The sequence below is a fragment of the Marmota marmota genome, unplaced genomic scaffold, assembly GCF_001458135.2.
Source record: "Marmota marmota marmota unplaced genomic scaffold, marMar, whole genome shotgun sequence".
Lineage (NCBI taxonomy): Eukaryota > Metazoa > Chordata > Mammalia > Rodentia > Sciuridae > Marmota > Marmota marmota.
Window position 1 is genome coordinate 20,545,214 of NW_025999869.1, and position 15,555 is coordinate 20,560,768.

A 15,555-nucleotide genomic window follows, 5' to 3' on the forward strand; every position below is an offset into this window, starting at 1 on the left:
GGAGTCAAATTATTATAGCGGTATGTGAGTCAAATAGATCATGCATATGGTCTTCTCACCTCATGAAGAGTGGAATAACACTTATGTGTCTTCCTTCCAGGGCCCCTAGCAGCCATTGGCTATAAGCAACATCCTGACTCGGTGTAGGTGACTTGGGACAAACCAATCCTCACAGTGGAAATTGTCCACATTAAGGCCAGCCATGCTTTGCCAGTCATGTCATCATGAAACCAGAAGAGACATGAGGCACTTAGGATGATGCAAAGATGACTACATATCTGAAAGCTCTTCAGTTTAGACCCAGATCCAGGACTGAGTTTCACAAACGTTAACAAAGTACTAGGTACAGATTCATGAGTTCTCAGCACCATTTTATCTTTCTGTCATCACATGAGGAGGCAGAGATTATAGCCTGACCCTCCCTGAACTGCGGAGACATGGAGGAATGCACCTCAAAGATAAAAGGTGCCTTGTAGAGGTGGCATCTCTGAGAGTCCCTTTCATGGGGACGGTTCAGAGCTGAGAGTTGCAGATGGATGACTGTCAAGGCAGCTGGGGACCTGTGTCTTCAGTCAGCTTCAAAAGGTGGCGATCTGTCAGCAAGATGTTCTGCTGGCCTGCTGGCTTCCGTGAGTGATGCTGGGAGTACCATCTTTTGCAGGAAGGAGAGATCACTTTCTGAAATGATTCCTGAAAGCGGCAAGACAGCAGGCTATAGATGACAGGCTTGACAGCTGAGCTCAGGTAGAAGAAGACACCTGGAATAAGGAAGAGACGTGTGGAGAAACTGAGTGAGAGGCCCATTAGGCTGGAAGCATGAATATTTAACAAAGACCTGGAGTCCCTGGTGTTGGCTCTTTTGGAAGTGATGATATATACAAGACTTTCTTTGAGAATGCAAAAGGCTCTGAACTGATCTACCACCTGTGCACTTAGGACTCAAACATAAAAATTGCAATCCTCAAAAAGTTTAGGCTGGCGCAGGATCTCTCTTAGATAGTAACTTCCTTTGATCCCTACATAAAGAAAATGTTCCTATAACATTAATAAAAGATGTTTAAGAATTAGAGAAAAAAAAATTTTTCTCATTGTAATTTTACTTAAATCTATAATTTGAAGCTGCAAGTGATGGAGGAAGGGTAAATCTACCAAGGATTAGTTCCTGCTGAGATTCCTGAAAAGCTCTTTTTTTAAAAAAAAATTGTAGTTGTTGATGGACCTTTATATTATTTATTTATATGTGGTGCTGAGAATCAACCTAGTGTCTCACACATGCTAGACCAGTGCTCTACCACTGAGCCACAACTCCAGCCCACACTGAAAAGCTCTTTAAAGAATGGTTCTCTCAATGTCTTCTCCCTCCCTGCCTTTCCTTGATGGCTCTTCCACCTTATTAAATCATTGTGTTTATCATTTATTTTGTCCATTTGCACTTTTCACATAACCATTTTCCTGTTTCTTATACTCTTCCTTATTACCATGTCCTGTGTTATGTCTCCTAGGTTTAATGAGTGTAAGAATGGGAATCTTAGGACCTCGTATCTGTCATATCTGTCAAAGCAAGAAACTGAAACTGAAACACACTGGCATTTCAGTTTCTTCCAAACTGTGAAATGGGGAATAAAAATTTAGAGAAGCACCGGCACTTCAATTTTCTCCTAGTTATAAAATGAAGAAAAATTTCAGCCTAGCTCATTTTCCCTCACTATTGTGAGCAGCTGTGTCGTGATACCATCCATGGGGGGCTGAGAATATAAAGCAACTCAGAGGTACAGTGGTCAGCACACTCCTTGTTACCTTTGCTAGCATGATCCACAGCAGTCAGAGTGCCACATGCCATGTGTACAGGTGGGCAGGGAGGAATACAAAAGGAGATGTTACTATTGACTGTTTGTTCATTCATGAAATAAATACTAACTGAACCCTTACTAAGTGCCAGGAACTTCAAGGCACAAGTGAATTGTCTTAACAACTTCAGATAGTATCATTCAGATGAAATCCATGGCTAAATTCAATAATTTATGGCACAATTTCTGTTAAGAGCAAACCATGAGCTATTAAGTCCTGCTATAGCAGTTTACATAATGGGGTAAACACAATGACAAGGATTCATCCATTTGGTGGGTGTGGCTGGGCTTCATCCTGACCTTGAGATGAGTGGGAGATGAGAAAGAAGGTCATTGGTTGCAATTCTCTGTTTTTAATAGACAGAAACCTGAGCTTAAAGTTCAGTTATTTGGGGGTGAGTCCTGGGTCTAATATTTACCAGCTGAGTGCCTTGGGCAGTCACTTCTTCTAGTAGTAAAGCAGACCAGGGACCCCCACTTAGAAGACCCTTACCATAATTACACAGAAGTCCCCACCATGTTTGTAACATATGAGTTTCTCTTCTTGTCAGAATGATTTTTTTACAAAGGGTATCAACAAGATATCAGCAAAAATTTTGGCAGAGGGCATGGTGGTTTGCATTTCCCTCTTGTTTATAAAGGCTAGATTTGAAGGGGAAAAAAAAAAAAACTTGTAAAACCTCTGTCTGACATAGGAATATGGGACAAAGAGTATGACCCCTCCCACTACATGTAATCATCCCACTAACTATAAATCTAAAAGAATTTCCAGATTTGGGATCCAGAGATTTGTTTAGGCATTAACTTCCTCTGGACCTCTGCAGCTAATAATCCTGCTTCCTAAAAATTCCGCAGGTGACCAGCCTCTTCTGTCCTAGATTAGCAGAACTGGATTTTTTTTTACTATAAAATGGTTTACGATAATATCTACTTAACAACTTGTGATTATAGAAATACAAGTGGAATTTATAGGCTAAAACCTCTGTAACACTCACTGACTGACTGCCTATCATCAGAGCCTGGTGTCTAGAGCAGACGCTATTCTCATTTTACAGCCAAGGAAACTCTGGCATGAAGGCAGCCAGAGGCTCAGCTCACTCAGAGCATTGAAGTGGAATTGGGGTACCAAGCCAGGTGCTCTGACTTGGTGACTTTCCACCAATATTTCTTCCATCTTCTGATGGTAGTATCCTGGACAAGGAGAGTTACAGTCACCTACAAGCAGATCTTGATGCCCATGAACACCTTTTGGCTGCTTTCATGAGGCCATAGGAGACGACAGGGACATGGTGTTCACTAAATAAGAACAAATCCGTTCCCATGGCCCTTGGAGGGGAAACCAAAGAAAGCACCCCGGACTGTTTTCCTGCTGCAATCCTCACACTTAGAGTCCAGGTATTTCATGAGGCAGCCTTGAAATCAGACGGCTGTTTCTTTGGACCAGCAACATGTCTAGTCACTCTTTGCCTGAAATTGAAACCAAGTTGTCTTCACTCCAGGAGGAGAGATCCCCATGATAGTTTGCTCTACTGTAGCAGGCGAGCAAGCTGTAGGAAAAGCTGCAGTTGCCTAGGCTCTTGTCACACCGGCAATACAGCTAAAGCTTTACCTGACACCACATGGAGGAGGTTGAACACAGCAGCCAGGGACTTGGTCCACTCCGCCACGAAGCTGAAGAAGAGGCGATGAATGTGGATTGGGGCCCAACAGATGGCAAATGCTAAGAACAAGACAACTGAAACAGAGGATAAATGCTAGAGGAAAAGTCAGTGCAGACAAGGATAAGTACAGGCTGCTCACCAAGTCATCCATTCCTTCTAGCAGCTTTTCTCTCCGCCTGGGTTAACCCACAGTCCTTACAAGCAAGCTAGATCCCATGGAGCCCTTCATGGAAAATTCAAATGTAAGAGCTCAGTGGTAGAATGTAAGAACAGTTTTCTACATACAAGATTTCACAAAATGTTTTCTTTAGAATATTTAGCATAGATCTGAATTATTTTAAACTTTTGAAAGTAATTTATTGTGGGAAATCAAGTTCGCTAGAGTCATGTAAACATATAAATAAATGGTTGGGATCAAGCAGTTGGAGTTCTCTAAAACTGTTAATAACAAACTATTAAATGTTTATGTGCATTCATCTTGTTACTCTAGAAATAAAAGTTTCTCTAAATTTGATCATATAAAATTCAGTGAGTGGGGAAAGAGAAAGAAAAAATAACTCCAAGCATAATATCACTTTATATGTATCTTTTGATTGAGAGGGATGTGTCTATTATATTAAACATTTTTTTAATATTTTATTTTTTAAACATTTTATTGCTAGAGCACAGAATTCCTTCCAATTTCTAATTTTTGGTGCTCAAAACATTGATTAGCACTGCTGTAGTTTTTCTTCTGAGCATTTAAACTCCATAAAGATAGATATGTATTTTTAATCTTATGGTGATTGGAAGATGTTCCTTTGCTGTGACATGCTACTTCAGATTTATCCCTAAATAATCTAACGGGCGGGGGAAAGAGTACAGATAAAACAACACTAGTGAGGAGTTGGTAATTTCTGGAACTGAGTGATGGCACATGGCACTGATATTACAGTGCTCTGTACTTGTGAGCACTTTTGAAGTTGTCAGAGTGGATAGCACATGTATTTCCTGCTGGAATGAAACCCACTCCGAGTAAGTCATCTGCCTGTGCTGTGGTTTCAGGGATATGGAAACTCCTGAGTTTACCCCCCAAGGAGTTCTCAGTCTGCTCGATTCTGACTGTAACTTCTCTTACCTAAACTTTTAATTCCAGCAGAAATTGAAGCTCTCTTAGAGAAAAGACATTATGTTATATTTTGTTACTGTGACTTTTATTGTGATACAAGTCTTTTTGTGGGTAGATTATGATCAAAGAGGAGAGAAAAAAAAAATGAAGGTTAGATTTGTTGCCAGCAAAAGTCATGTACCAATAGGAGCTAAAACATCCCCAATAAAATAATTATGAGCATCAAAAGACCAACATCAATGACTTTGCGGGGATTTTTTTAGTCAAATGGCACATTACCACATGTGTTCTGTATGCATATTTACCTTGAGGATTCATTTCTTTTGAATATTCACTTTTAATTTGGAAAGTACATGAGAAATCTCTCCCTTGTCAGAAAATCTCATGAACTAGTACTGGACTAGAGTGATGAAATAAATATATATTTTGATAATATTATTTTTGGAGAGTATGGATTAGTACCTGGGGGATTTCTTTTAAACATTTTATCTATACAAAAGTATACTTTTTGATACGAAGTTACAGATTGTCTTCATGGAAAGACTAGTTAGAGGTATTCCTGGCCAGATGTTCCTAATCGGGAGTCCATGCATCAGCATGTGTGTCCATGTGTGAGCATCAGGGGGTCATGATCCCCAGAAATGAACTATAAAATAATTTGTGCCTGAGCATTTAAATGTGTTTTGGTTGCAGAGTCCACTGCTTTATCATATTTTTAAAGAAAGTCATAACACAAACAGGTTAAAAGCCTCCTGTTGAGTTTGTAGAGGGGAAATGGTGCTGGGAGTCTGAGAGTGAATGTGACCTCCCACACAGGTCAGGGAGGGTCCTCCAGTGAATACATGTAGCATATGGTTCTAAGGATTCCAAACTAAAAAGGAAACTACAAGACAAGTACCAGAAACTTGAATTAGATACTAGACTGAGATGCTAGACTGCACAGCGGCACATGCCCATAATCCCCCCTGACTCAAGAAGCTCAGGCAGGAGGATGCAAGTTCAAGGACAGACTCAGCAACCAAGAGAGGCAATGTCTTGGAATAAATTTTAAAAGGAAAGAGCTGGGGATGTAGCTCAGTGGCAAAATGCCCCTGGGTTCAATTCCCCCTACCACAGGTCGGGGTGTGGGTCAGGGGAGACTGGGACGTTTCAGGGAAATTTAGAGCCTGACCCAAGCAGCACTGGTCAGAAACAAATGCAAGTCCTTTGCTCTTGCAAGCAAAAGAAAAGAAAATATAAAGTGAGGACTTACAGAGCATCTTGTATCTTTTTCTGGCGGGTCTATGGATAACTCCAGTCACTTTATCTGCCTCAAGGAATTTATTTTTCTTCAGCTGAAAGGGAAATGGAGAGAGATGGTAAGAACAGGAAGCATTTTTTTTAAGATATGAAAAGTATAATTCTAATGCTAAATTTGAAAATGAAATAAATCAGATTTAGAGGAATGTAAGAACATGTTATAAGTTTAACAGTAAATTGGAAGCAGAATTTGATCCAGGTCACTGAACTTGACTGGATACATGCTACTTTGTATTTTGCCAGACTGTATAGTGGGTTCCCTCATGGCAATACAACCAGTTTTTATTTACAATTTGATAGAGCACTAGTTCTGTGGTATATTAATAAGTGTTTCCTAAAAAATGTTAGCATTTTTTTTTTAACTTCAGAATTTATCTAGGCCTTTCCATTCACTCATTCATTTATTCACTTTTAGATGTCTATTAGAGTGAAGTCCCTCTGCAGGTGGGAGCCAGGCAGTAGAAAACAAAAGCAGGTACTCTTCCTGCCTCATGTAGGTTATAAGTCCCATGGTGGGTCTTCTAGAGCCTTTGATATGCTCATGGGCATTAGGATCCTTCAAGGGGAAATGGAGTACCATCCCTCCCCACTGTCCAAACCCACATCTTCCATTTCATCCCATCCAAGGGAAGAAGAGTTTGACTAAATGCCTTCCCCAAATCCTCATCAGTGAATTGCCTGGAACCATACTGACAAGATAATTTGCTGTTTTCTTGTTTTAAAATAAATGCATGTTTTTCTGGGTTTAGGTGTTAAAATGTATTCATCCTAATTGGACTAGACCTCTGAATATTTCAGATATCAACACTGCCTGAACATCAAACTTTCCTGCCCAGTTCAAGTTCCACCTACTCCTGGAAGACTTTGGTGTCTACATTATCTCATTGTGCTCTCTCCTTCCTCCTGACTCCCATTGAACTAAAGATCTTTATTATTGATCTAGTTGTGATTTTTTTCTTTCTAATTTATGTTTATTTTGATTTGTGGGGATATTCAGCCAGAAAATGGGAATTTTAAGGATCCATGATAAAATATAGTCAAATGTATTGAAATTAATATAGTATATACTTACCTGTTGATTCCCTAGAATTTATTTTATCAGTAGCATCCTAATTTTCTTGTAGTAGTTTACTCCTTCCCCATACCCAGTCATTAGTTTGGATGAGAATGAACCCAACTCTGGCTCCAGGACTTGTCCTTAAGTTACTGAGGCACACATACTGTCTTAGTCCATAGTTACAGTGACTTAATAACTGGGTCCAGCAACCTTTCACATATTTGCTTATATTCTGGAAATGGAAATTTGATTTCTATTTCTATTGGGACAGCAGGAGACAGCCTTTCTTCTCTGAATGTAAGGTCTGAAATTCCATCAGCTACCTTTTATTTGTCAGAGAAGAGAATATGGAGCCACCAGTGTGCTGCTGTGTGGAGATGAGAGTTAAAAGCAGTACAATAGAAAGAAGAGTGAAGAAAGAGAAACAAGGCAGGTCCTCCATGTTGTGTGCTTTACTGGATTAATTTTTGCCAGGGGCCAGATCTACATACTGACTTTTCAGATCTCTGGCTCCTTTGTCTTTTGCAAGCCTGAGAAGAGGGTTCCCTCATGGCAAAACAACAGTCCTAACTGAGTGAATAAGGCCATCCAGTGGAAGAAAATTTCCAATTATCCTATATTATCTCATGACTAAATTAGGATTAGTCCGACTTATAACTAGATTGATTCAAATTCAAGGCAAATAAGTAGTCAGTGTGATCCTGTGCACTAATGGAACATGGCTGTAAGAGGCTAGATGGCATTTCAAGGGAATATTTTAGAGGAGGTATTTAAAATGAGATGAGACCTGGAACAGTGTCTCAAAATTGCCTCTAAGGTTCAATAAATTGATATTCTGTCTCCCTAACAAATATATAAACTACTGGAAGACGGGTAGTTCTCATGACACCATGGGCCTAAGTGTCCACCTGGATGGCTAACAAGCTTGGCCATCTATCTCATGATGGTGAGAGGGTTCTATGCGTGTGCCTATGTTTTTGTAAAGTAAGGGATTGAAGATGCTATGAGACGGGACCCTTCGGAGTCCCTTAGAACTTGAAACAAAGGAATCGCTGTGCAGTGATTTAGAAATAAAAGAGGAAACTGAAGGTGTGGTAGGATGTTCTTAATACACACTCTTCCAGTGTTATTTAATAGTGTATCTCAGTGCCTGGAATTTGACACTCAGCAAATGACATCTAATGGCTATTATTGTGATTCTGGTTGTTGTTCCAAGCCCACTCAAAATACATAATGAAAACTGAATTTCTCTTAAATATAATTATTTATTTACATAAGTGTGACTTTGGTGTGTATTACTGAGTTCCTTTTAGAAATTCTTTCTCCTGATATCACTCATGGAAAAGCAGTGCTGTCCTGATGCAAACCAGCAGTTAGATGCACTAAGAAAAATAAGTTCAGGGTTAAAGCAGCACATCAGACTACATCCTTCAGCAGTGCGTGGTCCATTAAGTCTCTTAATTATTTCTTGCTCTTAAAAATTCTAGCTATTATGAGATAGTTATTTCATAATTAATAATGACAAAATAATGAAGTCTATTAATCACTTCTTGGCTGGGTTTAACAGTTCTCAGTGGAAATATCTCTACCCCAAGGGATAAATTTCCTAAATATCAAGCAAACAGTTCACATGGCTCTTTTATGAACAGGCTCCCTGTGCAAGTGTGCTTTGCACTGAAAAAAAACGCCTGTTGTTATTTTGCATCTTCCTTAGAGGACAGCAACATGAGTCACTAACTGGAGGAAAAATGAAAATTAAAGTTTTATATATGTTATAAATTTTTTCAGAGTATTTGAGTGGTTTACATAATAGAATATAATTTGCCTAACCAATGTTACATGCTCTTTTTATTATTGAGTAATTTCATTTACTGTCAGATGTAGAACAAAGCAGGTATTCAATCATTAATTGCTTCTACCCTCTCCCAAAGTTTTATTTCAAAACTTGGATAGCACAAAGAGGAGTAAAAACTATGGTCACTATAAGGAAAGTTCAGGAGCTTTCCTTCCTTCCCCACCCCCAGCTATAGAGCATCCAAGTGGCAGGGGAGTTCATGGGCCCGATTATCATTCAGTTTGGTCTTTTATCCTGTTCATTTTTTTTTATAGTGATTGAAATCATCCTACCAGATGTTTGTTTGCAGAGTTTATAGGGATTTCATTTCAGAACACCAAGATATAATAGATTTTGTGTAACTATCTCTACAATCTTAATGCAATCTATTTATCAAAAATTTACTTGTGTGTGTAGGTATGAGCATGTCTGTGTGTGTATGAGCACAACCCTGTCTGGCGCGGTTGGATTGTGCTGCAGTCCACACCTGCATCCTTTCAGTGCTAACACTAAAGTGGCTAAACTTTGAAACACAAGGACGAGGTCAGCTTTACCACACCCCCTCCTACGTGGGAAGGGACTTGCCCTGGCATCGTCTGATTTCTGTATCCATAACATGCTGCCCCAGGAGAGGGCCCTGTGGAGGATCAAGCCCTGGGATGAGGAGGCATCGCTGAGCCTTCTTCCTCCCTGGGCTTGTGAAGTCATCAGTTCTGGGCTTGCTGTCGTGGGACCCAAAGTCACACTTTCAGATTTGCCAAGAGCGTTAATAACTTTAAATATCTTTAGGATTGCTTGAATCTCTTTAAATATCATAGGTGAAATTATTCTTGTGAATTTGCTAAACTCTTATATCCTATCATTATTAGGAACATAAAACTGCCTGGGATGATTGAGATTTTTGTGAGGGGCATCCTGTGGAATCAGATGGTTCTGAGGATATATGTGTATGTGCTACTTAATGGGAATAGAAGAACTAATAGTATCAGTAGCAACCACATAATGAGGGCTTACTCTGCCCCAGGTATCTCTGTTTGCATTACCTCTTTTTGCAGTAATTGTACAGAGTAGATGTTATTCTCATTATATTAACCAGGAAACAGAGTCTCAGAGGGGTTGAGTCAATGGCAGAGTCAAGGAACTGTTATGTGTCAAGACTGAGTTGGGATTCAGAACTGATTGATCATAAACTCTGCATTTTTTTCCTACTACTCGAATAAGTGGGAAAAAAAACAAGGGAGAGAAATGAAGTACAGTGGATGGGGTAGAGAGAGAAGATGGGAGGGGAGGGGAGGGGAGGGAGGATAGTAGAGGATAGGAAAGGCAGCAGAATACAACAGACACTAGTATGGCAGTATGTAAAAACGTGGATGTGTAACCGATGTGATTCTGCAATCTGTATACGGGGGAAAGATGGGAGTTCATAACCCACTTGAATCAAATTATGAAATATGATATGTCAAGAGCTATGTAATGTTTTGAACAACTAATGATAAAAAAATTTATTTTTTCAGACAATGAATCTGAACAACAAAAAATATTGTCTGTGCTTAGAAGTACCAATGATAGCTCTTATAAGTAGCAATAGTAACGGCCAAAACAAAAACTCAATTACTGAGCACCTTTAAAATACCAGAAACTTTGTGTTCATCATCTGCAAAATTCATAATAACATAATATCATAATAATGTTATTTAAAGATGATTTTCATTCCTGTTTTACAAACAAGGAACAGAGACCTAAAATGGCTGAAGATTTGCTCCAATAGATAACTGGTAGTTGATGGAGTTGAATTTTAGACCCAGGTCTACAGTATCCAGGTTCTAAATCTCAACCATTCCTTACTGATGAAAACTGGCAAAAGTGTTCCCAGATTTAGTGGTTTTAACTAATAATGCCTGAGGAAAAGGGTCCCACATTCCTAACTGGGGAGTCAAGCCAAGTAATGAACTTCTGTGGAATGTAAGAGAAGGGGTGCACATCTCTGAGTGTGCTTTCTTCCCAGCTTGAAAAGTGCCTGAGAAGGAAGGGAAGTGACTGTATTTAAAAGAAGTTCTGAGTCATTGAGATGGGAAACATCTCCCACAATTAGATCAGCCTGCCTCTGGGGGCAGGGATGGAATGAAGCAAATTGGATCTTCCAACAGTTCTCAGAGGCATGCACCCAACTTCTATAGTTCATAGGACAAGTCAAGCTTTGATTTGGGGCAGAATGACCCCTTGCAAGGAGGACCAGCTGCCTAGATTGTTTCAGCTTTCAGTTTTGTTTCAATGTGGTAGATCTCAGGAGTCAAAGTCTCAGCACTTTGTTTTATGTAGAACTTATTGATATTAAATGGCTTGGTGTTTGAAGTTTGTTTTTTTTTTTTTTTAATTGTAGATCAAAAAACCATTTCCAATGTTTGAAAAGTACAGAACTTGAAGCCCAGGAAAAGAGAAGTCCTTTAGCCTCATCCATTCACTGAGCTTATGGTTCAGTTTAGGAGAAATAAATTAAGGAAACTACCAATATAGAATTACTAATTGTAATAAAGAAAAATCACTAGGGGCTCTGAGCACCTATAACATGGACTAGAGGACCCGGAGAACTTCCTTGACTAACTGTGACTGAGTATGACTTAGAGGATAACTAAGACTCTTTTTAACTCTTAGTGGACAGCAGGGATGTCTTAGGCAACAGGTACAAAATCTCAGCACAGCAGAGCTGAATTCTCAAGCTTCTAGAACACAGATATTACACTTGTTTCTAGAAAGAATTTCTGAGCAAGTGGCTCCTTTTCTGTTGTCCTCTGGTACCTGGGTAACTTCTCATCCATCCTTCCTGAGAATAGGATGTCATAAGTTGCATTACACCCAGAAACCAAACCTGGTACAATGAATCACAATGCATTCTGCTGTCATATATACCTAATTAAAATAAATAATTGAGTTAATATAAAAAATAAAACAAAGTTTAAAAAAATTTTTAAATAGTAATGTTCAGCATGATGCTATCTATATAAAATTGTTGACTTATGCTACCAGTCCAAAAATGTATATAAAGAAGTTTAGAAGGATATGCTATAAAAATTAATATTCTTATATGCATGGGGTAAAATTTTTGATAATTTTATCTTCTTCTTTGAATATATGTGTTGTTTAAAGCTTTTACAATAAACATGTATAATAATTAAAAGAAGAAAAAAATAAAGAAAGCAAACGTGGGTGATTTCTAACCTGTTCTCTGTCACTTGTCACTCAGTTCCTGAGTTAAAAAAAAAAAAAAAAAAAAAGCTAAGAGGACCAGGCCTGAGCTCACAGCTTCTCTCATCATTGTCCTGTGGGTTGCTGACACTGGGCATGGGTCCTGGCACCCATGCCATGGAAATTCAGTTATCAAAAGTTACCCCAGAAGACAGACCCTGACCAGTAACCGTAGAAGAAAATGGGAAAGATGCCAAAAAGCTGGCACCCCCCACAACAACTGGTTCAGCTGGTGTTCCAGGTACAAAGCCAAGGCCAGGCAATCACGAGGGTTCAAAGAAACATCAAAAACAACATGATGTTGCCAGAAGTTCATGAAAAAAGGCCACCAATCTTCAAAATAAGATATAGTGCCTCACATTACAAATGTTGGTGACATGAGGCATTAACTTTTGTGGCTGCTGCATAGCTTTCAACAATGTAACGACCACATTTCTCATTAAAAGATACCTTTTCAGCAGCAGCTGTATGGAATCAAAACCCACCATGACAGTGGCTTTGGAGGCTGAGGCAGAAGGATCCCAAGTTCAAAGTCACCCTTAGCCTCAGCAACTTAGAACCTGTCTCAAAACAAAAATAAAATAAAAAGGGCTGGGGATGTGGCTTAGTATTTGGATGCCCTTGGGTTCAATTCCTGGTACATACACACACACACACACACACACAAAAAAAAAACACCACCCATATTTCTGTGCTTCAGTTGAGGGAGGGTAGATTTTGAAACTTGTACCATGGGATCTGTTCCCTCATTGATGCAGAAAACAACTGTAGCAGCACTCATGTTTGGTCTGTATGAAGACTCATCTTGCCTTCTCCAAAACCACCTCAATGCCCCAGAGTTTACAATTCAGGATATGACAATGACAGGGACAACAGAGTCCTTTTCACTCCTCTTCAGTCATAAGATAAATCCTCTCCTAGAACTTATCAATATCGTTTTCTCCAACACCAAACACTTATCTGGGGTCAATTTGGGGAAAATATTGAAATCTGAACAGACAAATGTCGAAACATTTCAAGACCACAAGCATCATGACAAATCCACAAACACTTAGGCTTTCAGGGCATTGAAATGCTCTGGAATTGGAATGTATTATCTTGGCTTGGTGCCTATTCATTTTTGTAATGGATTCAGCAAGACGTTTGCTTTGATTTTTAAGGTCCCATTAAGGATCATCTGCCTACTGCAATGATTCACAGTGCTCATGTTTTCCATGACATTATCTGTGAACGTCTGTTGGGAACCATGCTGTGATTGTTGTTTTTTCAATTAATGTGTGAAAACTCACATACAGTCTCAAACTGGTGGATTTTTAGTCTTTTCCAAAGGTTTTCAAACCAATCTGTCTAGAATGGGACAGGACACTGACAAGGCTTTTCAGAGGTGCCCATCTGAATTACCATCAGTCTCTCATCTCTTGGGTACTACTTATGAGTTCTTGTTAAAAGTTATATGAAAAACTTCATTAGGGAAGTGCCACTTGTCAACTTAAAAAGACCTAAGAAGAAAGTTTGGTCTTGTTCCTAATTGGCTCAAACACAAGTTGTTGTCCTTAATTCTAGGCTGCAAATAATGGGCAAAGCTACTTTCTTTAGGCCTCAACAACAAATAGTAAAAATTTTCAGTAGGAAAATCCAAGTCTTTCTTCTTGTTATTTTTGTTGTTTCTATCATGATCCAAGAGCTTTAGGCTAATTGCCTAGTACAGGCTGTCTATATGATGGTTTTTTACAGGGTAACCTAATAGCAAAGTTATATTTTTTTCCCCAGAATAGCCTATTAAGTCTTCTGTATTGAAACATAAATGATTGTGACCAACTACAGAAAATACTCTAGGGCCCTGGAACTTCTTGGGTCGACTTTGTTACTCTGTCTCTTGCTTCTCTGCTCTCAGTAGTCTTCACTGAACTCAGGCATATACATGCCAGGACAAAGGAATAGAACAGAGAAGAAAACCAGCTTATTAGGTATAGGCATTTCATGGTGAATTGTTGATGATAGTAATTATCCCAAGAGGTACTTAATTTCAAAACTACCCAGACTTTTTGTTTAGATATGGTAGAATCAAGTAGCTAACTACTTGATTTTCCCATTTTTGCTTTCTAGCTTAGAAATTTTTCTATTTAATTCTGAATGTGATCTTAAGCCTGAGAGGATATAACAGAATGAATTACTTACAACATAATTTAAATCATAATTCCATAGAGATTGTCCCCTTTAATCTGTTTGTTTAATTATTGGTGCCAACTTAGCAGAGAAATTGGGAATTTTTTTTCCCACTTGAATAGTAATACATCATATTCAAGCATCCTGTTCTTTTGAAACTATTTTTAAAACATAAACACTTCCACAAACTTAAGAAAAAACATCAGTGACTTTATGACAATGAAACAAAGGTGACAGTTGGGTAAACATGTGTCTGTTCAGATTTCAATATTTCCCCCAAATTGACCCCAGATAAGTGTTTGGTGTTGGAGAAGATGATATTGATAAGTTCTAGGTGAGGATTTCTCTTATGACCGAAGATGTCTGAACATTTGTAGGTGTCTCTTCCTCTGAGATGCACAAGGCATTCTAAGACATGGCTGGGAGCTGCTCTGGGGTAACATATCACCAGGAGAATGAAGAGCCACCCTCCAAGAGGAAACTAACATAACACAGTGCTCTGTGTGATTAGGTATACTCCAGTGCTCAAAGGTCGGTGACACTGAAAATTTGTTCTTCTTTACATAGACCTTGATGTTCATCTTAGGGACAACATGTCTTCAAAAAGATTCACCTGTGGAATGATCCATTTTGAAAATTCTCTTTCTCAAAGTTGGACTCAGATGGGAGTATGTTAATTGTCACATAGAGTCAGAGCCATCTTAAAGCATAGGATGGACGTAACTATTTTGTTTTCTTTCCATTCATATCACACATGGCTCCCCCTCCCTCCCTAAAGGAATCACAGACCTCTAGCGTTAGATGGGGCCTTAGATGTGACCTAATGTGACCTTTTTATTTTATGAATGGAAAAGTCATTCAAGGAGAATTATGTGGCTTCCCTAAAAGCATATTCTATGTCAGCTGAGGTCCTGGGAGTATAAATCACTTCAAAGCTGTCACAAAAGCTACTTTCTTACACAGGTATAAAACTGTCACAGTCAAGACTTGTACCTCCATACATTTGGGGACAGAATATACCAGGAATTATATGGACTCAATCCTACCCTTGTCAAAGAAACTCAGCTTAATATAGTCCTAGAAATGGAAATTAAAAAGTGAAGGAAAGAAAGAATGAAGGAATTAGTTTCATGACACAAGAATAGGAAAGAAACATCTAATGACAGGAGATTTTGTAAATTAAGTAATATTTGCCTTAATTCCAGATGTCTCTTATTCACATTTTCTTTTTATTGTATCTCATGTGGTCTGTTTATCTTCCCACCTCTCTAATTCCACCTGATTAAGAGGAGAGCAGGTTGATCTTATTAAGGAGAAAAAAAAAAAAAAAAAAAAAAAAA

At 38.8% G+C, this 15,555-nt stretch overlaps 1 protein-coding gene and 1 pseudogene across 1 annotated transcript in view; one reads left to right on the forward strand and one right to left on the reverse strand.

Annotated features, from left to right (window-relative positions):
• Nucleotides 1-405: 405 nt before the first annotated feature.
• LOC107147988 (neuromedin-U receptor 2-like) overlaps nucleotides 406-15,555 on the reverse strand; it is a 16,753-nt gene continuing 1,603 nt past the window's right edge. The window contains 3 exon segments of the mRNA XM_048814899.1: nucleotides 406-758; nucleotides 3,457-3,582; nucleotides 5,869-5,950. Coding sequence (XP_048670856.1) covers nucleotides 406-758; nucleotides 3,457-3,582; nucleotides 5,869-5,950 — 561 coding nt within the window.
• On the forward strand, nucleotides 12,345-13,506 carry LOC125620227 (annotated as a pseudogene).